This window comes from Argiope bruennichi, chromosome 10, assembly GCF_947563725.1.
Source record: "Argiope bruennichi chromosome 10, qqArgBrue1.1, whole genome shotgun sequence".
Lineage (NCBI taxonomy): Eukaryota > Metazoa > Arthropoda > Arachnida > Araneae > Araneidae > Argiope > Argiope bruennichi.
Genome location: NC_079160.1, coordinates 67,711,050 through 67,732,074, shown reverse-complemented (window position 1 = coordinate 67,732,074; position 21,025 = coordinate 67,711,050). Strand labels below are relative to the sequence as shown.

At 25.8% G+C, this 21,025-nt stretch overlaps 2 protein-coding genes across 3 annotated transcripts in view; one reads left to right on the top strand and one right to left on the bottom strand.

Moving 5' to 3' along the window:
• Window positions 1-1,689: 1,689 nt before the first annotated feature.
• On the bottom strand, window positions 1,690-7,911 carry LOC129989225 (uncharacterized). The gene is made up of 2 exons (XM_056097607.1): window positions 6,625-7,911; window positions 1,690-5,696 (listed from the first exon to the last, which is right to left on the bottom strand). Exons 1-2 carry the CDS (start codon window positions 7,630-7,632, stop codon window positions 5,358-5,360), a joined length of 1,347 nt encoding a protein of 448 aa, XP_055953582.1. The 5' UTR covers window positions 7,633-7,911; the 3' UTR covers window positions 1,690-5,357.
• Window positions 7,912-8,088: 177 nt separating this feature from the next.
• Window positions 8,089-21,025, top strand: part of LOC129988007 (tyrosine-protein phosphatase non-receptor type 13-like) — a 140,959-nt gene continuing 128,022 nt past the window's right edge. Inside the window, exons 1-8 of one of the 2 annotated variants that reach the window (XM_056096075.1) lie at window positions 8,089-8,269; window positions 13,693-13,826; window positions 14,878-15,056; window positions 15,235-15,303; window positions 16,662-16,751; window positions 17,588-17,683; window positions 19,074-19,137; window positions 20,558-20,914. In XM_056096075.1, the coding sequence (XP_055952050.1) occupies window positions 8,229-8,269; window positions 13,693-13,826; window positions 14,878-15,056; window positions 15,235-15,303; window positions 16,662-16,751; window positions 17,588-17,683; window positions 19,074-19,137; window positions 20,558-20,914 (1,030 nt within the window). In that variant the 5' untranslated portion in view covers window positions 8,089-8,228. Of the gene's footprint in view, window positions 8,270-12,303; window positions 12,416-13,692; window positions 13,827-14,877; window positions 15,057-15,234; window positions 15,304-16,661; window positions 16,752-17,587; window positions 17,684-19,073; window positions 19,138-20,557; window positions 20,915-21,025 lie in introns of those variants that run through there. The other variant, XM_056096076.1, reaches the window with a different exon arrangement.

The window sequence follows — 21,025 nt, the reverse complement described above, 5'->3', positions numbered from 1 at the left end:
AGTATTATACATTTTTTTTCGTAAAACCTTTATTTTCAGATAATACTTTACTTTTTTACACTCTGCATTTATTTACGATATTTATTTTTGTAAACAGTGAAATGTCCTCTAATTCTTGGTTGTTAAAGTGTAAAAAACATGTCTATAAACATTTGCCCATATTAGTTCTACCCCAATTGGTGTTGTTATCTTGAGTGATGAAAATATCACACACGATAGCAAGGTATTGATGAAAAAAAAAATAATAATAATAATTTCATCTTAATATCTATTTAGTAGTGTATTTTATGTTTAAAATAACATCAAATCCATTTTCTGAATTTGGATTCAATATTTGAATTGTAGTAATTTTATTAGGGATTTTTTCAAGATATGACTGAGTAGTGAAGTTTTCTACTGGTCACTTAAAAAGATATTTTCGAATAAACGGGCGTTCTCTTGGTCAGCTTTGTTTGGCCAAAAAGATGAAATTCTAAGCTTACCTCGGTCAGTTTGGGTCGCTGAAGAATGGAATTTTTTTTCGTTAGCATCTCAATAATATTTTCTAAAAAATATTAATAGCATCGAAGGAATATATAAAAATTTAGATGTCGCACTTTTTAGCCGTATTTTAATTGACTCAAACGCCATAAGAATTCCACATTACATTTAATACTTCTGAAATATTCATATACAAATGAAAGTATATGAATACTTCAAACGGTTTAGAGATTAGTCGTAGGATTACGATTAGAGTGGACAACTTTACAAATGATAACATTCATTTTGTGTAATATAATATCCTTTAATAAAAATCTTTACTATTAATATACAACCAAAATGCTTTTGAAAATGAGTGCTATTTGCACCCAAAATTAATTTCAAGTTTAAATTTGGAATTGGATCCTCAATACTAATGTAAGGAAAACAGCTATTCAAAATTCAATGTGGATGTTCTGTGTCAGATTTCCAATTAGACAGCTACGATGAAAGACAGTAAGGCTGAGAGAAAGCCACAAGTAAACTGATTAAAAAATTTCATTTCTCTAGCTGCCACATTAATAATTTTGTAAAAATTACAAATTCTGTAAATGATAAAATATTAAGATAATAGTAATACTTTATAAAGTATAATAGGCCAAGTTTCCATCTGTTTCATTATGTTCTTTTAATTATTAATTAAAATATTAATAAAACTGAACTTCTGCTTCAATAATATGGTGCACAAACATGAATTCTGGGCACTATGGAGTCACAATAGATAAATAGAAACAAATACATATACATAAAGTTAAAAAGAATTAACTTATGCACAGAAATAAAAACTAAATTGACCATCTAATTAAAGTTAGGGGCCTGAAAGCACAAAATGTCTAAATGTGCCACTGTGGAGGTGCAACAGTGTATTGAATGGAATGTAATAAAAGATGTTTTATTACCATTAAGCAATTTTCTATTGTGTTTGAATTGTATTTCCTTTTATGAAACTGGAATTTTTAAACAGCTGATACCAAAATACCTATACATGTTCTCAAGTCGTCTTTAAATTATTGTTTCTGAAAGCTTTGACTAATTTAAATCAAAATATTTCATCAATGTAAAGTTCTGCCTAGTAAATGCTTATATATTAAAAAAAAACATTGTATAAAAGATACGAAAAATTTCTTGACATACATCAATATTTCACAAATCGACAAGATGTTGCTTTATTTGATATTTATACATCGATTAACAAATACTTGATAACAATAAACAAAACTTTCTGGAAAAGACAATTCAAAATAGTTATTCAATAACAGACAGGCAGAAAAAGTAAATCTTACAGTCATTAAGATACAGAGCAGCAAAATTTCTCTATTGAAATTACTACAAATATTATTGCCTTGTCTACAATTTTCATTGCAAAAAATTGCAGATAAGAAAGGAGAAAGAGAAAAAAGAGAAGTTATCAAATGAAAATTAGTACTATAACACATAGTGCTTGCCTAGTAAGAAGTCTATAGTGTTCAAATACATAAAATACTGATTATTTGTTATAAGACATAATTATTCTACAAAATAAAAACCAACAACTATCCAGTAGCTCACAAAAGAGAGTATGCATTAATTAATTACTTATAACAGAAATCATATAATTAAGAAAACCTTTAAAAATTAATGCATGCACTTTATATTAGTAATACATTTAAATAACTGCAAAGCTATTTTCTATGTGTATTGTTGTAAAAAAACATTAAGAATTCTTTTGAATATTTAGGATATTCCACTAAACTATTGCATTTGATTATTTTTATTTTTAATGTTGGGACCATCAGGTAGCATTTAAAATTAATATATGATATAAATTGTTTTCTCTGAAAAACATTGGCACAACATGTATCAATTGCAAGACAATATATTATTGAAAGGAAAATTAATCATATTTTATATTAAATATCAAATTTTTAAAAAAGATAATTCATATTTATAACACAACTATACACTATTTTATATTTGATACAAATCTTGATAAAAATTTAACGTTAGAGCTTACATAATGTCTACTGTGCACTATTTCAATAACGGATATAAAATGAAAAGTTTGTAATAGTTATTGCAGAGGATAATGAGAGATAGTCAGTTTTTCACATTTAAATCACAATTAATAATAGAAGTATTAACAACAATCTTACATTAAAAAAAACTATCTAAGATAAATCACATATAACATCTATTTCAACATTTATTTGAAAGAAACATTTATTATTCTTTTATCTAATATTCTGACAGCCAAATAATAGCTAAATAAGATAATAAAATCAAAATAATTATTTATAAACATCACATATAAGTTTTGTAAATATGCCGGGTAAACTACTTATTTCCCAACAGTGTACATCTGTTTTGTGATATATTTTTTAAAATGTTCAATCACAAAAAAAAAAAAAAAAAATCTTAGTTTTTAAGAGATAATAATTAAGTATGTAAAAACTTAAGTATTTTAATATAAGATAATAGGAAAAAACTCTGAAAAATCAATGAATCATCAGCATTAACCAAACCAACATAAATCATTTCAACAAAATGCAGGTTGCTAATAGGAATAATAATAATTCCCAATCATGGAATAATGAAAGAAATCATTAACCACTGCTTTTCTGTAGTTGCAAAATCATATTAATTGATTACAAACATTAGTCTTCTAATGAGTCTTCTCCAATAGTAATTCCATAACAATGGAAAATAAAATAAAGTTTTTCATTTAATAAAAATCAATTTTTATTGCTCAAATAGAAGCTTTTGACTGTCTCGCCCTTAAAATTTCAAGACTTTCTTTTAAGGACTATTACAGTGAAGCCTAAATAAGACTGAAATAAAATAAAATAAAAATATTTTCATCACGAAATTTAATTTCTTATGGTTTTGGAAGACAAGGATTTCTTTTTTTATGCCGTTCAGCAATAATTTCTTATTTTAACTTAAGATAACTTGAATGTAACTACTAGATTACAGGAATACAATTAAATTTATTACCTGGAATCAAAATCTTTATGTATGCTGAATACAAAATAATAATTAGATGCAATTAATGAAAGCTTCGATTAAATTACAGAGATACTATTAAAAGTTGTACCTATGCAAAATTTGTCAGACAAAATTGAAATGATTCCACTCTTTTGCATGAGAAATTACTCGCGCTATTTAAAAAATTACTTTGGTTAAAAAGTCGATTTTGAGGGGGGGGGGGAAAATCAGATAATCTTGTGTGTGTTAGGGTGAAAAACAATGTAGTTTTATTATATCTTAAAATCTCTCTACATTAATATCATCTCCAATTGCTTAACTATATCGAATTCTTGCAATGATTACAAAACAATATTTCATTCAAAAGAAAATTTTGAATACTGAACTTGTTTAAAAAAATTAATTATTCTTATGAAAACTAAGAAATTTTTTTTATTGAAGATAAAAGTATAATTAACATATTTTAATAATTCATATACTGTTTTATTTGTTAAAATGATTCTGCAAAAGTAAGGTAATTTTATCAAAGTAGTCGAAAACACAACCATTAAGAAAAACTTTAATAAGTGTTTTATTAATCTTGTTTCTACAATTTGATAAAAGAATTAAAGCATTTTTTTTGTTACTAAACAAAGATAATTTTAGAATGCTAATGTAAAATATATTTGAAAATGTATACTCAAATAACACTTGGGGAACTTGCAAAAAGGATTCAAAGTATAATTCCAATTTCTACAATATGTCAGAAAAATGACAAAGTAGTAAGAAAAATACCTATAATTTTTTTTTATCTATAACAAACTGAAACTCGGTTTATATAAAAACATGCAAATTAGTCTTCTGCCAATTCCAATTTCTCAGCAAACTTTTAAAAAAATGTTCTTTTTTTTCTGTAAAACAATTAGTAAAATGCAAATTATGAACAAAAAAATGAATTAGATATACATAGGAACAACAAAATTTTAAATAATATACAAAATATCAGTTTTGTATAATATTCAAAACAAATAATATGCAATATCACTTAAACACCATACTTCTTTATATCTGCACATTTCCTTTTTTTTTTAGAAGGAAAATCTTTAAAAGAAAATTTTGGAAGCAACAAAAAAGTTAATATTAGTCAAAAGCAGATGCTAGTGTAATAATAATAACAATAAAAAAAAAACAGTTATACTATCATCAAGATTAATTTATTGTTAATTTTGAAATTATTGAATCATAATTAAAATTCAGGCATGATTTTAAATAACATTTGATAAAAATTACACCTGAATATCTTTTTAAAAAATAAGATTGCACCAACGAAAATTATTTACAATTAAATTGCATTAAAAGGAAAGTTCAGTCCACAGGAAGTAAAATTTTTACTACACAAAACTTAAAAAAAAAATCTAACAAGAAAAATGATGGCAACTAAACAATCAACTTAAAGAAAAATATTTCAAAAACAAGGCAAATTGTAAATAGAACAAGTGAAACAAACATTTCTAGCAAATTAAGATATAAACATTAAAAATCACCATCTTTTTTTAATCATTTCCAGCACAATCATCAAATTTTCACTAACTATTATTGCTTATTCATTTTATAGCTGGAAAACATGACATGTATTTTCCAATTAGTCTGAAAACAGTGGAAATACAAACATTTTTTAATAAGCAATAGTTACTAAAATGTATACTAGCATAGCAAGAAGTACTGCAACCTTCGACCAAGAAACACGACCACAATAAGTACTTTTTATATTTGAAGTACTTCCCCTTTTAGCATAAGATATGCTAAGAGAAAAAAGATGTTTGGCAGTAACTGCTGTTGGGCTAACGAAAATGTACCAAAAAAATTTTTAAAAAAAATCACCAATAATGACGAGACTAGTAGAGAGGTCGGGCACTGAGTTGTAAAACTTGTTTATCTTCACTCTCATCTTCCAAAGTTTCATATGTATGTATAGAATCCCCAAGTAGTATGTGAACAAATATTCTCCTACCTTCTGCTTCAAAGAAAGAATTAATCTGACCACAATAGTCCTTGTTTGGTAAGGAAAGGGTATGTAAAAGCTTTCCATCTTTCAAGGACCATAATCTGGTGATATTATCCTCTCCAGAAGCACACAATACATTTAGAGATTCACTTAAACTAAATATTAGCTTTTTGTAACAGCTAAAATGATTTGGATACTGAAACACAGCTTTCTTAGTACGAAGATCAACCTAAAAAGAGAAAGAAAATATGATATTTATATGTAAATACATAATTAATACATCAAAAATCTTTATATAAAATTTTTTTCAGGATTTTTTTTTTATTAAAAATTTTTGTTTATAGTAGTTTTTACACATAGTTTTTCTGTAAAAAATTATATGCATAGAGTGTAGCCAAAAAGCAGCCTTGGAATTTATTTACATGAAGAAATATAGATTAAATAAAAATGTTTTTTACTGTGACCACTTTACTATTGTTTTGACCACAGTGTGTTTTACTTTTTTACTGTTACTGCAACAGAAAACATTCAAAAAAAGTAAAACATTAGTTGGTGAATCATATGCTCTTCTTATATTTTATTGTACAAATCCTTTTACTGTTTGGGAGTAAGATTTTTATTTAAAAATCAGTTTAGCTTTAGATTTCTTAAGTGTGAAAGAGAAATTCGGTTTAATGAACGATATAGAAAACAGTGTGAAAGAGTAAAAAGTCTGAAATTTTGAACTTATTACATAGAAAATGATTTTATCTATTTATACGATGACTAAGTGAATATTGTATATTAACGAAAAGGTAATGATCTCTACAAAAGCTTTATATGATCATAAAAAAAGTTAAATTAAGAGACTTTTAAAATTAGAATAAGATAATTTTATTAAATATTTGATGGCACATTGATTTGGAAAATAAGAAATATTTTATGACAATATTTAGAAATATTTGATGTTTTATATACATTTTAAGTAATGTTTTAATGTTACAGCCAATTACTTGTTAATTCTCTTATCTTGAGCTAATAATCAAATGACAAATTAATTCTTCATAATTAGAAATGCAGAAAAAAAGGATTGCTTTCCTATTTTGATTTTTTTTACCAATTAAACTTACTAATTTAAAAAGGATTCAAAATAAAATTAAATAACTGTTAATACTAACATTAAATAAAACACTGTTGAAACCACTTGCTATCACGGTTTGTTCATCAGAGAGAAGTTTGATGTTGGAGATATTTTTTGATAAAGGAACTGTCAGAGAAGGAACTTTAGGCTCAACTCGAAGATCAAAGCAAAGAAGATCGCCATTGTGAAGACCACAATATAACATATTTCCATCTTTATTGAAATCTAAAGAATATGGTTGACCTTTAGGAAGATCAATCTTTTTTGAAAAACTTTCATAATCATGCAGATAGAAGCCTCTATCAGCACCAATGGCAAACCGCTGCCTAAAATTGTTCCATGAACAACTCCATAATATTTCTTTATGTTCAAATCGTCGAACGATATCATCTTGCAGATCGCCCCATTCATTCACACCAATTCGAGCCAAATGGGCTATATTTTTATGCCTTGAATATGAATTAGCAACATATAAAACATAATCCTGTTCACCACAAGAAAGTCCACATAGATCAAATACTTTATAACTGGGTAAAGTTACAATGTCAGCGCAATAGATATCAGTAACACTAGACTGCAACTTGTTGTTTTTGGAATCTGAATTAGCATATTGAAATGATATTGATTTGAGAAGAGTTGCTGAATATTCATGATATGACCAAGCTCCTAGCAAATCTTTTCTAAATCCTTTGACATAATAGCAATTAACATAATCAGAAAAATCAACTCTACTACAGCTCACTAGCTTTAACTGTTTCAATTTCAGTTTCATAACTTGATTACTAAAATCGGTTTGTGAAGTCATCCCAGTTTCTCGAAAAAGTAGACATCTGGGAAGGGAAAAATTAATATTTTTTGATACAGTACCATATTGAACATTCATTTTAAGATTTTGTTTGTTCGCCTGTGCATCATCTCGGCGTCTTTCACGAAAAGGAATATTACGCGCTAATTCACATCGAGAACCTTCTGAATGATTGTGTAAATTCCAATGCCGGCCTTGCATCCGCAAAAAGTCTTCGGTCGATTCATCATTTAATTCCATTTTTTTAAGTATATCTAAAAATTTGAAAAAGAATCACCATCTTAAAAAAATAATAAATTAAGACAAAATCATTTCAAGCAATTCTCAAATCTGAGTTCATTTGAGAAATTTAAATGTAACTGTACAAACGCAATCTTCAACGAAATTTTGAATATATTGTTTAAGCAATATTGCAGACCTTAGATCGAACAGCAAAACCGAAACGATTAATTAAATATAGCGGTTACAGTTTAAAGAATTCAATGTTTGATTTGAAATCGTTCTCTAAAATAAACTGTTTTACAATATTTAAAAGAGTAAACACTTAAAAATTTAATTTTAGAAATAAAGTTTTAGTTCCAACAACTAATGAAAACTTGGAAGCTAAAGAATTTAACGAGCCAACTGTACGCATGCCAATACTATGCATGTTGACATAAATTACAGAACACCTGCCCAGCTCCGTGAACGCGCATTACCTGAGTGACAGATGGCGGCTTTTTGTAACTGTTGATTGATAAATGTCACAATTTTAAATTTAATGACCGATATGAAGTGCAGATCTCTCAAATAATGGGTTATAAACTGTTGTTAACTAATGTGTGTGATGTTGCCGAATGCTGTTTGTTTACGCCGGGTCTTGGAATAATTTTAAAGCGTAAGTTATTTATATCAGGAAATGTTTTATGACACTAGTTTCTGATTTTATTCTGTTTTCACATTCTAACAAAAATCTTTTAAAGATATTTTAATTCAGTTAAAAATTCTCTAATTTTTTTTAAAAAAGTATTTATAATTTACAAAGTCTTTAACTGTTTTTCATTAGAAACCATGAATGTTAGAAATTTTGAATATGAAATAGTATATTTTTGGCCTGTTAAGTAGATTCAGTATAATTTAGTTCCGATTTGTGTAAGTAAACAAGAGAGTTTCAAATTCTCTTCTGACTTTTGAGCATTTTTAGTATCAATGAAAGTTTCAATGGATTTAAATGTATGAAATTTATTTATGCTTGTCTTTTCTTTTAAATTGTATTTAAAACATCCTTGAACTACTAACTGAATTGCTTTTCATTGATATTTATGTATTACTTTTTCAGCGAGTTAAAAAAATGATTCCACATCATATAAATGTCAGTACTTTATCATGTTTCATGATCAACATAATTTTTGAAATATGTGCATTTTAATTTAATTTTTTCTTTAAAAAGTGCAGTCTGTTTGCATTTTAATATTTGAACAATCGGGAATGGTTTTATATTATGTGGCTACTTAGTTGATTTCATATTGATAGACAAACAGGAAATTTATTTTTCTTGGATGAAAATTAAAATCTTTGCACATTAAATCATTTTTCAACATGTTTAATTGTATTAGTATCGAAACATTTATATTTTGCCTATCAGTAATACTTATATAAATGAATTTATCTAAATAATTCATTCTGAGAATGGAAAACATTACCATTTGCTTGATTACAAATAAAAGGCACAGTAAATCTCTAGGGGAGAAAATTAAATAGTTTCTTTTTTCTTCCCAACCAGATGTTTTTCTTAGAAATAAATATATAGGATTAACTTTGGCATGTAATATAGCTTGGATTCATCTAGGAATCAAATCATAAAAATGCTGAATAATATTTGGAGGAATATTGTACCATTCTTCAAGAAGATGTTGTGAAAATTCTGAGAGAAACATCGATATAGGATATTGATTCTGGATTGAACACTCTAATACAATTTAACTGTTATGATCTATTTTCAAGTCAGGGAACTATGCAGGCCAAGATAGATGTTTCACTTCATCCTTGTATTCATCAAGCCGTGATTGGACAATTAAAACTTTTCTTTATTCCTCCCAGTGATCTTTACTTTCATGATTGGTTTAGTTCATGATTTCACTACAATTACTTTCATGATTAATCATTACAATTATGATTGGTCCAGCAGAAAACTATGACACAACTGCTCATGACAAATCCACATCCATTTCTGACATTGGAAGGCGCCAATCATGATTGTGTCAATCAATCATGCAGATGTCCTCCAATTGCATACTAGTGCAATTGTGAGAAAAAGTATGAAAGATGATTGGTCTGATTATATAACTGACCAATCTTTCACTTATCAATTGACCAGATTTTATGGGTATGATGCCACTGTAGATGCCATTTGACATTCTGTCTGTGACACTTGACTTGGAAATTGCTACTCTGCTGTAATTGTTCTGTATATGAAAGTGCCTCCTAACTGTACTTATTGACACTGGAGAATCCAGATGTTGATTGAATTTTGCAGTCAATTTGTCTGCCGTTGTTTTCTTTTTATATATTATAATTCACTTAAATACTCATTGGTCTTTTTCACTCTGTTTCTCTCTCTGCCCACTATTTTGCTTGCTGAACTTGTTTTGCAGCATTGTGTACATCATGATTTTAGATACTACTCCTCTAGAAACACTTAAAGGCTGGGATGTTTTGGTCACAGTTGCTCCAGCTAGTCAGGCTCCTACAGTTTGGCTGTTTTGAAAGTCTGTGAGGTCTGATATTTTATGCTTTTTACCAAAATCCATGATGTATACAACTTTATTAAAGCTACCTTATATACTAATATTATATATAGGTATTATATATATATTATATATTACTACTTTTTTTATTAAAAAAAATTGGTAGCTAAGGATTATATTTTAGTTTTTATGAAGCACATTCTTAAATGTTACTTTTACTTGGAGTTGTTTCCATTATTTTGATAACCATGCTTACATCGATATTGAAAATCAAACAAATAATCTAAAACAATTTATAACCATTTGGCTTGGTCGTTGACATAGACTACTGAATTCCTTTTTTCTTTCTTTTGGAATAAAGAAGTTATTAGGTTCTATCTTCAATGTCTAGTGATGCCCTACCATGTATTTTTAAATTTAAAAGACCTATCCTAAGTCTATTTAAAATTTGCAAACACTGTATATACAGTTATTCTGTTTCATTTGCATAATGTGCAGTTAAAAAAATGATGATTGTTTATTTTCAACGTGGTAGCAAAATTACTAGGTTTCAGCTTCTTTCTGGCTAACACACATTATAAAACTTTTATTACACTTTTATTTTGCCTTCTATAACAAGACACAATATTATTGTTAAGTATTGGTCATTTTTGGGTAATTTAACTTACTTTTTAAGAAGCCACCACAAATTGCAGTTTGACTATCCAAAGTATTTTGATTGAATATTTATCTTGATTTACTGTTTCTTCAACTTTTTTGATTCAATAGTTTACAATCCTTCATTTTTAATTGGACTGACTGTAACAGAATCTGCATTGCGTGTGAAAACAAAAGTTAAAATGTAATCAAATAAGTATTGAGTATAATTTTTTTTAAAAAAAAATCTCTTATTAATCATTACATTTTTATTTTATGATAAAACATTAATAGTACTTAATATCATGTGGTATATTTTTTAATTGTTTGCATTTACATTCTTAATTTTAATCAAGTTATAATTTACATCTACTTTTAGAAGAACAAATCTGTTCTCAATTTAATTAGTATGATTGAAAACATTGAATTCTATATTTACATACATGTCCAACTCTGCTGCTCAATATATGTATGTATCTCTCTTAATATAACAGATGCTTGGCTTTTTCCATTGAATGTTGATAATTTGCTTAAAAGAAAGAAGGTCAAGCCAAAATATGTGATTAGAAGCATATGTATAGTTTAAGTATGCAGTGTATAAATATAAACTATTCAAATGATTTAATGTTTGTGTCTACAATATTTGTTAATATTTTTTGCATTCCTGCAATATTTTAAAAAAAATAAAATCAATGATTGATTTTTAATGTTTAGTATTTGATTGATGAATAAGTTTAACTCATTTTCAGTTTATTAAATTCAAATCAAAATTTCTACTTATGAAGGAATGTTCACATTTTTTTTTTCTTCTTTCCACTTTTAACATATACTGCTTTGGAAAACAAGTGAAGATATTAAAAGATGAAGAGGCAAATGAAATTGAATGGTACAATAGTAGCTTCCCCTTTAGAACTAAACTTGTTTATAGACTTAGTTTTTAAAGATAAATTAATGAAACTGAAATTAATTTATTTATTTGATTTATTATAATTTTTAACGTTGTAAAAAGGTTTTTTTTTAATGTCATTTTGAAGAAATTTTTAGATTTGAATACGTGTTATTAAAATTTAGGTTTTAGCTAAATATTTTTTAAATACATACAGTGAAATACAACTTTATCTTCAGAAAATTTTTATATTTAGAGGAATTTCTTTTAAAATTAATGACTTTTAATATTTTTATTATTCTTTACAGTTATTAAAAGCTTTAAAAAAACATTTGCAATGTAAAGTAAAGAGATGGGGAAAGAAAAGACTATTGTATTTTATATTTAATCATAAATAATTTTAGATTAAAATAATTGTCATGTATATGTATCTATTTTAAAGAGGGGGTCTATGTTCTAAATTTTATTATGTTGATCTTTGACCTTTTTTCACTGTCACCCAGATAAAAACTTCTTTTACTCACCTGCCATCACGATCATACTACAATGTCAAACATGTGTTTATTGATATTCATCTGTGGCAATGGCGCCTCTTATTATTTACTCAGCTGTAGCCTAGAAATCTGAGCTATGTTTTGTAGTTGACTGTTGAATGAGTCCAGTGGTAGACCTAATTTTTAATCTGTGAAGCTGAGTTCATAGTTGCTGACTATCTGAATTATAACAAATTTATTTTTAGTGTAATAATGTCTTAATTTGTCATGTGAATTTTAGGGTAGGTCTTCCCTATTTGAGTGCTACTAAATTAATCTATTAATATTAATTTTTATTGATTTTTTTGTATTGATATTTTGATTACTTATTTTTGCTCTATTTTTTCTAATTAAATACAAAAAAAAATTATTATTTTTTTAATTCTCAAAATTTACATATGAAATGTAATTGTTTAATTTTTAAAAATTGCTAAAGATGAATAGAAGTTGCTTTTCATATTTTTAACTTGTTAGCATGGAAGGTGAAGATTTTATAATTCTAATGTAAAAGAATTTTTTCATACAGTTTGCTGAAAAACTGTTGTTTAATTATTAAATTCTTAATTATACATATTTATATTTGCATTTACTTCTCCCATTATTTCAATTTCCCCATATATATATTTTTTTATTTCTAGTACAATTTTTTTATGTAACTTTTATTAAGCTTTGAAAAAATTGTGAAATGTTCATTTTCTGATCAGAAAAGTCTAACCTATGTGGCCAAGAATTGAATCATTTGTAGGAAAGAAGTAATTTAATATCTAATTTTCATTTTATAATATATAATAAACAAAGATATGTGCTGGTATGTATACATTTGTATAGCATATTTTTCTTTACTAATGTGCAAGTTTATTATAAGTGTATTAAATTTTTTATAGGTTTACAAAAAGATTAGATTTTTTTATTTCTATTTTTTCTCTATTATTATAAATTTGAATTAATTTATAATTGATTATTCAATATCTTTTTCATTTCTTAACTAAATACTATTGTTCTCTTAATAAAAAAAAGGGGGGGGGGGTAAAGAGAGGAAAGCAGCAAAATAATAGAAGATGGAAATAATATTTATTTAAATTAGAAATTATTACCTTAAATTGAGTAATTATGCTTTAATATAATTATAATTGTTGCTTTTGTGTTATAAATTTTTTGATAAGGAATTATTTATGCATTAACTATGTGCTTTTTTTCCCTCTGTCTGGCTTCCTGATTAATCTTCTGAAGCCATAGGATTGATATTCCGACGTATCTGAGTCATGTTTGGTTCTTCTGTTTTGTTTCTATCTGCATTGTGTCATATGTTTTGTTAGGTAGTTAATGTCTTATCACTTCGACTTTTTACATTTACTGGGGCATGCAAATTTTATGTTAGTGAACTAAGAAAAGTTGGCCTTTCTAAAATAATCATGAATTATTATTTACCTGTCAAACCAAATCCCCTAAATTTAGATGTAAAAGAACCAGCATGGAAAAGTCTTATTCAAAAACTTGACATGGTTTCTTATCATTGTAGCATGCCTGTGCTAGAAAATGTGCAAGTTTCTTTGAATGAAATACTTGAGGTTCGAGGACAACCCCTGGAAGAATGGGAATTATGGGGTGTTCTTTTTCAAACAACACAAGCAGTGCAGGATATATTTTTGCGAGGTAAATTTCGAGGAAACTTTTTAACAATTTCTTTTCTTTTTATTTTTTTATATAAAATTTATGTGAAATAATCTAAAAAAAATTTATTATTTAAAATTATTGAATCCTTTATTTTTTGCATTTATTTTATATGTTTTCTTTGTTTGTTATTTCATAATTATTTTGTTATATATCATTGTTTATGCATTGAAAATTATTTTTTTTCTTAATGATTATAAAAGAATATTAATGTCTTCAACTAAAGTTTAATAATTTAAAGTGTATAAGCTTTACTGCTTGTATTCTAATTTCTTAAAAATAGTTTTGAAAAACAGCAGCAGTATTTGTATTGAAAAACTTGTTCTGATTGTTATAAATTTGTAAAAATATGTGCAGCTTTTAAATCTTAATCAAGAGGTTCAATAATGGAAATATTCCAAATTTCTTCTATAATGTCCTTCCATGTTTTATTATATTAAGTGTATATAAAATTCAGAAATTATAAGGTTTGGAGCCGAATGGGAAAAGAGATGGCAACTTTCAAGAAATAACATTTTAACCGACTTTCAAACTGTTAATTCCAAACTTATGTATTAATCTAAATAGAAGCATTTATTACAAGAATTAGTAGATATAGAAGTGTCAATACATCAGTAGTGGAAAAAGTATCATATCATGTATGGAAAATAAGAGATCTTTAGTATTTTATATCTTATATGTAAAGAATTAATATTATTGTCACAAGATTTATCAAAGTGAAAAAAAAAAAAAAGAAAAACTTATTCTGTTTATCACTTATAGTGAACTAGAGGGAATGATTTTAATTATGACAACACATTTTTCTTACTAAAATAGTTCTCTTGTCACTAGATATTATGAATAATGTCATGATACTTAAAAGCATGATTCTTTTTTTAAATTTTAATTATACCTGTGAACCATTATTGGATTTTTATATGCTCAAAAAATCAGCTGTTCCTTTGTTAATCTGTTAAATCAGAGATTTACAAAATTTAACTATGAATCCCAGATGAAATTGTTGATACTGCACATGATTAAATTTCCATTTCAGGTCAGGCATGCAAAGATGGAGAGCCCCAGCATTTAGTGACCCCTCAAAATGTGCTGTGCTCTGCTATGGGTCGAGTAGTTTTGAATACATGCTTCCCTGATAAAATTAAAGGGACACCATACTGGTGTCGAGAGTTAAATAATGAAGATTTCAATTCACAAAGTTCTATTTTAGACAAAGTAAGAGTTTTACTTTTTTTTTTTAATAATTTTATTTAACATTTTTAGTTTGATTTACGCAAAAATAGTGTAGAATAATATTTTTTTTAAATGATCTTGCTTATTATTTTAGAAATTTATGAGAGATATACAAATTATATTATAGTAATATTTTTCTTCACATTTCTTACATTTTCAGATATATGTATTCACTATTGGCCAAACACTTCTCTATGCTGCACATTACGGTGAAACAGAGAACAATAAGGTATTATTTTTTTCATTTAAAATTAACTCAGTATTGTTTCAAAGGAATTAAAAATTGGTTCATTGTTTGGATTGAAATTGTTATTGGTTTATATTGGTTTATATTGATTTATAAAGTATAATCTTTGTATGAGTTTAGTAAAAAAAATTGTAATAAAGTCAACATTCAATATTTTCTTTAATCTTTGAAGCGATTCCATAATCTATAAGCTTTTCATTTTGATATTCCTAAAAAAGAGTATGGCATGATAAAACTATTTTTCAGAAAAATCTGAAAATCAGTTAGAAAACATTATTTTGCTGTCTTAAATTATTTATCCAATCATTCATTACTTTTAATTACTGATAAAAGATGAAAAAAAAAAAGAAAAACAATAATAATTAATTTTTTTTCAATTTATTTGTTACATTGAAATTTTAAAATAAAATTCATCTTTTGGTGTCTTGATAGGAAAATATTGTTTTTAATAAAAATATTTTCATACTTGCTCAGACATTATTAATGTATTGAATCAAGTGACGAACCATACCTGCTATAATGTTTTTACATTATTTCCATGTAATTAGTGAACAGTTGCATTCAGATTTGTATATTATATATTTAAGAAGCCTTAAAAATGTCCCCTCCTGTTTTTCCCCCTTTAGTATAATTTAATTAACTTTTGACTGATAGAAAAATCAATGTGAAGAAATGTCTTTCAAATTTATTTTGTTTCTTTTAAGTAATCTTTGTAGGAATGCAAACAAAGTGCACACTAAGACATTATGCAAATTGCATTTAAAAGAATGCGAAGCATATATTGTGTGTTTTAAATACAAATTGTTCTTTTTATATAGATTTGTTTTTAAAAAAATACAAAAAAAAAATAGTAATGTTTCAGAAAAACTGGTTTTCTAAGGTTTTTTTTTTTTTTTAAATTTGAACTTTCAACTAGTTACTTCCATTTAATACCACAGAAGCATTAGAAATGTTAAATTTGGTTGATTGTAGCCACCCTGATGTAGTGGAAACAGCACTCATCAGCTACATTTTCTTCAGCCATCTATAGATAACATTTTAGATTTTCTTTTTTATATTTGTTTAAAGATTGAATTAAATATATAAAAAACAGTATTAAATTACATTAGTATACCATTACTGATTTTTAAATAAAAACAATTATTTTCTCATATGATATTTTTTGCATTAAATATTTATTGCATGCAAATATTTATTCACATGATAAAACAATTTAAGCTTGTTCTTTATTAATCAAATTAACAATCTAAAATATTACTTTTGATATTTTGAATCTATCTTGTGCTATTGGGATGTACATTTTATTGTTATTTAGCTTCTAAATTTGCATTTATTTCTAGAAAAAATTGTCACCACTGATTAAAACTGTCTTTCAAGCAATGTGCCAGAGTGATATTGATTTACGCATGGATTTATCTGACGTAGATCAGGTATGTGTTTAATGAGCTTTAAAAGTTATTTATTAATTATGCATCAAACAGATGTGATTTTTTAAAGTACTTAATTACTTATACATTTATAGCCTGAAAATTAATGATAAATATTATAAATTCATACTTTCCCTCATTATTATTTTAAAGAAAAATCTGTTTTGTTTAGGAATGTAATATATTTTTCAATTCAGACAAAATAAGTTTAAGTGTAGAAATCATATCAAATTTCTCTTAAATAACCCTTCCTCCCATTCATTATTTTATTCAGTAGATTTAATCAATTTTTAATTGAAACATTGCTTATTTTTGTTTAGGAAAAGTACAAAACTAATTACACCTAATTAATCTCTACTATTTTTAGAGATTAACAGTAATTTATTATGTAACCATTTATTATTTATAATTATTAACTGATTTTTTTTATGTAATGGAATTGAAATGGAATTTAATATATCACTTAAAATGTGCGTGATATGCTTCATTCATAGTAGTAATTTACCAAAAACTCAAACTGTATTGAAAAAAATAAAAATCTTGTGATAAAAGTGCTTTTGGATTATCAATATTTCAAAAACCAGGTATAATTATATTTTATCAGCACTGTAATAAATTTGCAATTTTTAAGTATTATTATTCACATTACATTATATGAATAAAATATTGCTTATAATTACACCTAGTAAATATGTCGATATATTTTTATTAACAAACGTATTATAAAACTAAAAGTTTGACATTTTTATCACTAGTATTTAAATGAAAATTGGTTTGCTAAATAAGTTTCTTGGGAATAAATGTGTAACTTTTCAATTAAAAATTTTCTTCCAATTTAGGTTTGCAGTTTACATGCAGAAAAATATATGAATGGCCTTACATTCATGAAAGCAGTTTCAAAGTTACATCAGGAAGTTCTAGGAAGTTTACCAGAAGTAAAAAGGATTTATTTTTCTTAATGTTTAAATGAATTAATATGACTACAAATTTCTGAAGCTGCAATTTGCTTTGTTTGTTTTGAAATATAGGATGTATTATGAATAAGCATAATTTGTACCCATTTACTCATTGATGAAATTAATAAATTTATGTTTAACATTGAATTACATTTGTGCTAATTATTAGAAACTATAATAGTTGAATAATATTTTTTTTTCATGAAAATCAGATTCAGATCCTACGATACTTGACTTTTAAGTCTCTTTTAGATTATATATAAAATAAATTATTTTTAAAAAAATTCTCTTATATTTTTATCAGAATTATGAGTGAATTATTATATAATCAAATTGATGTATCATTTGCTATTTAAAACAGTCTGGATTTGATCAAACAGTTTCATTCCTTTTTCTTTATTATTACCTCTGTCATATTCAGGTTCATGATGAAAACTATAATGTAAAGTCATTTAAAACAAACGTGATTTATAATCAGCGTAATCCTGTTTTGGACACAGCAGATCTATGCTAGAATTTACTTTCGAGCTTCTACTATATATATTTTTCCTATGAAAATATATTTCATATATTAGATAAATAAAAACTGTTATTTTAAAATTTGATGATCTACTTGATGTCTGTTTAAAATGTCATTAATTTAAATAATGTTAATTTGTTTTTGTTTTTTCTTTTATCTATAGATAACTATTTTCTTAAAAACATTTAAATTATAATTTCAATGTGTTTCTTTTCTTTTGTCCTTTTGTGTAATGTTGGAATGGTCGATATATTGCTGCTATAAATCATATTATTTGTGATATCAAAATGTTATATATCAAACAAATCCACTCGCTCTAATGCAATGTTACTATTTTTTATTTATAAGCTTCTCTAAAGAGTACTCTTTAGCAAATATTCACCAAAATATTTTACATATAATCAAAAATTAATACTATTCTCCAACCAGATGTAAATATATAAGGAATTTGAGGTTAAGATATAAAATAAATTTGATCATTTATAGATGAATTTTAAGATTAATTTTTTCATTATATTCCATTCTTTAAGGAGAAAAATAACATAGATTTTCAAAAATATATTTATATTTTTTATATATTTTTATTTTGGCTATTAAATAATTTTTATTGATATTTTTCATGTGTAAATAAAATATGATGCAAAATCAAACTTTAATTTTATTTCATTAGTAATGATATTCATTTTATTAAGTAAAATTTCTTGCAAATAATATGTTATGTATTCAAATTTATTTTAAAAGTTTTTATATAAAATGCTTACTAATTGAAAGAAATAATTTTTTTAAAGCAAGAAAAGATCATTTTTTCGAAATACTGTAAAGTAACATGTTTATTTTTTCCTCCCTTAGAATGAAATATTGGCTCAGGTAGATCAGGATTTTATGATGGAGGATGATTTTGAAGATTACAAAGGTATAATTAGCCAACACTTTTTTAAAAAACAATATTTTACTTTTATATTTACTTTTTTAATGAAGTTGCAACTCTTATTCTTGTTTATATCAGCCAAATGTATGTTAAAAAGTAACAGCTGTGTCTTTTCTTATACTTATTAGAGTTTCATTTAAAAGTCAGGCAATTTTTGTTATATTTTTTTTTATGTAGTTATTATCTAATGAAATCAGTGTGTCCAGAATGAAAGTATTCTCATGTCAGGTATTTTTAATGCAATAAAAAAAAAGTAATATGCAAAATCGTATTATTATCTAAAATGTTTTTTAATTGAAATGAAAATATCAGTTGAATCAACCAGTTAAAAATTGCTGAAAACTGATTTCATTGTAAGAATTAGTAATTTTAAAGAATGCTATAAAATTTAATTAAACATTGCAAATAACATTTTGAAAGCATACAAGTATAATGATTTAAAATATCTGTAATATTTCCATTCCGTAAAAATGATGTCATTAAATATAATTTTTCTGCAGATTCAAATATAATTTCTCAGAAATAACATTTTGATTAATTGTTGTAAAAATTTCACTTAGACTTTCTTTATGCTTCATGACATTTGAAAATGAAATTTGAAGAAAATCTATTTAGCCATTTGGATTACATAGTATACAAATTATTTAAACAGCTTGACATTTCATTTTCCTAGTCTATCAGTGCTACAGTGACAAAAGAAAGACATATGGTTTTATTACCAAGATGTGTATTATAGTACCCCCTCCCATCATATTTTTTTTATGTATCTTGATTTATTGTAAAAAATCACCTCATAATATTCCTTTTTTCCTCTTTGAGTCTTCATTTTTGTTTGGAATTGGGCTCATTAACTTTAATTGGCTTTTAATGGCTTGGTCTCATTAAGATTATTTAATAGTTTGTGCAAGACAACAGAACATGATAAAGTAATTGAACAAACATCATTGGAGAAATGATTGCTTGCTCTGTAAGATGGTATATAAATCAGTTTTATATGATAATTATTTTAGAACTTTCTCATGCTTCATGTAAAGAGATAAAAATCTCTCAAGCTAAACAAATACTTTTAAAAGATACCTATTATTCCTTTACCTAAATTGACATGGGTAAAGAAATCCCTATCAGAATTTCATAATATATAATCATCCGGGGGAGGGGGATGTTTCTCTTTTTCACTCTTGTGTCGCTTTGTAGATTGACATATCTCGTCGTTTCTTGCACATAGATTATGCCTCCAAGGTTGAAATAAAGCAAAGTTCAAAAGAGCAAAAAAATTCAAGTGTCTTCTCTCTTTGGCCATGAAAGTGCTTTAAAAAATGTGTGTGTTTATATAATAAAAGTAATGGTTTAATGATATTCTTGGCAATCATCAAGCTTTTTTTAATATAATTTTTTTTAATTGTAGGTGAGGATGAACCAGACACAGATTATTCGACCAAATATTTATCATATGGGCAAAGACTTGGCTATCATCCGGAATTTTCTTCAAATGCTAATTCCCAAAAGAAGAAGAGAACTCCAAAAGAACTATGGAAAGAAGCTTATAGGAAAGTTCTTGAACAAATACGAAAATCAAAGAAAACATTTCGTAGTAAAGAGGAAGTTCTTTCAGCTTGGAAGGCTCACAAAGCTCACCAGTCAATCTTCAGAGTGTATGAAGAATTGACTGAACGAAGAAAAATGTTAGAATTGCTGCGATTAAGCATTAATATTGGGCCTGTTGCCACAGCAGATGTGGATAAAAACCCACTTCTTATTACTGGTATATTATATTTGAGAATCTTCATTAGAAAGAATATTAAATAGGAATTAAAATTTAGAAAGAATATTAATAGGAATTCAAATTTAGAAAGAATTTTGAATAATAAATTCG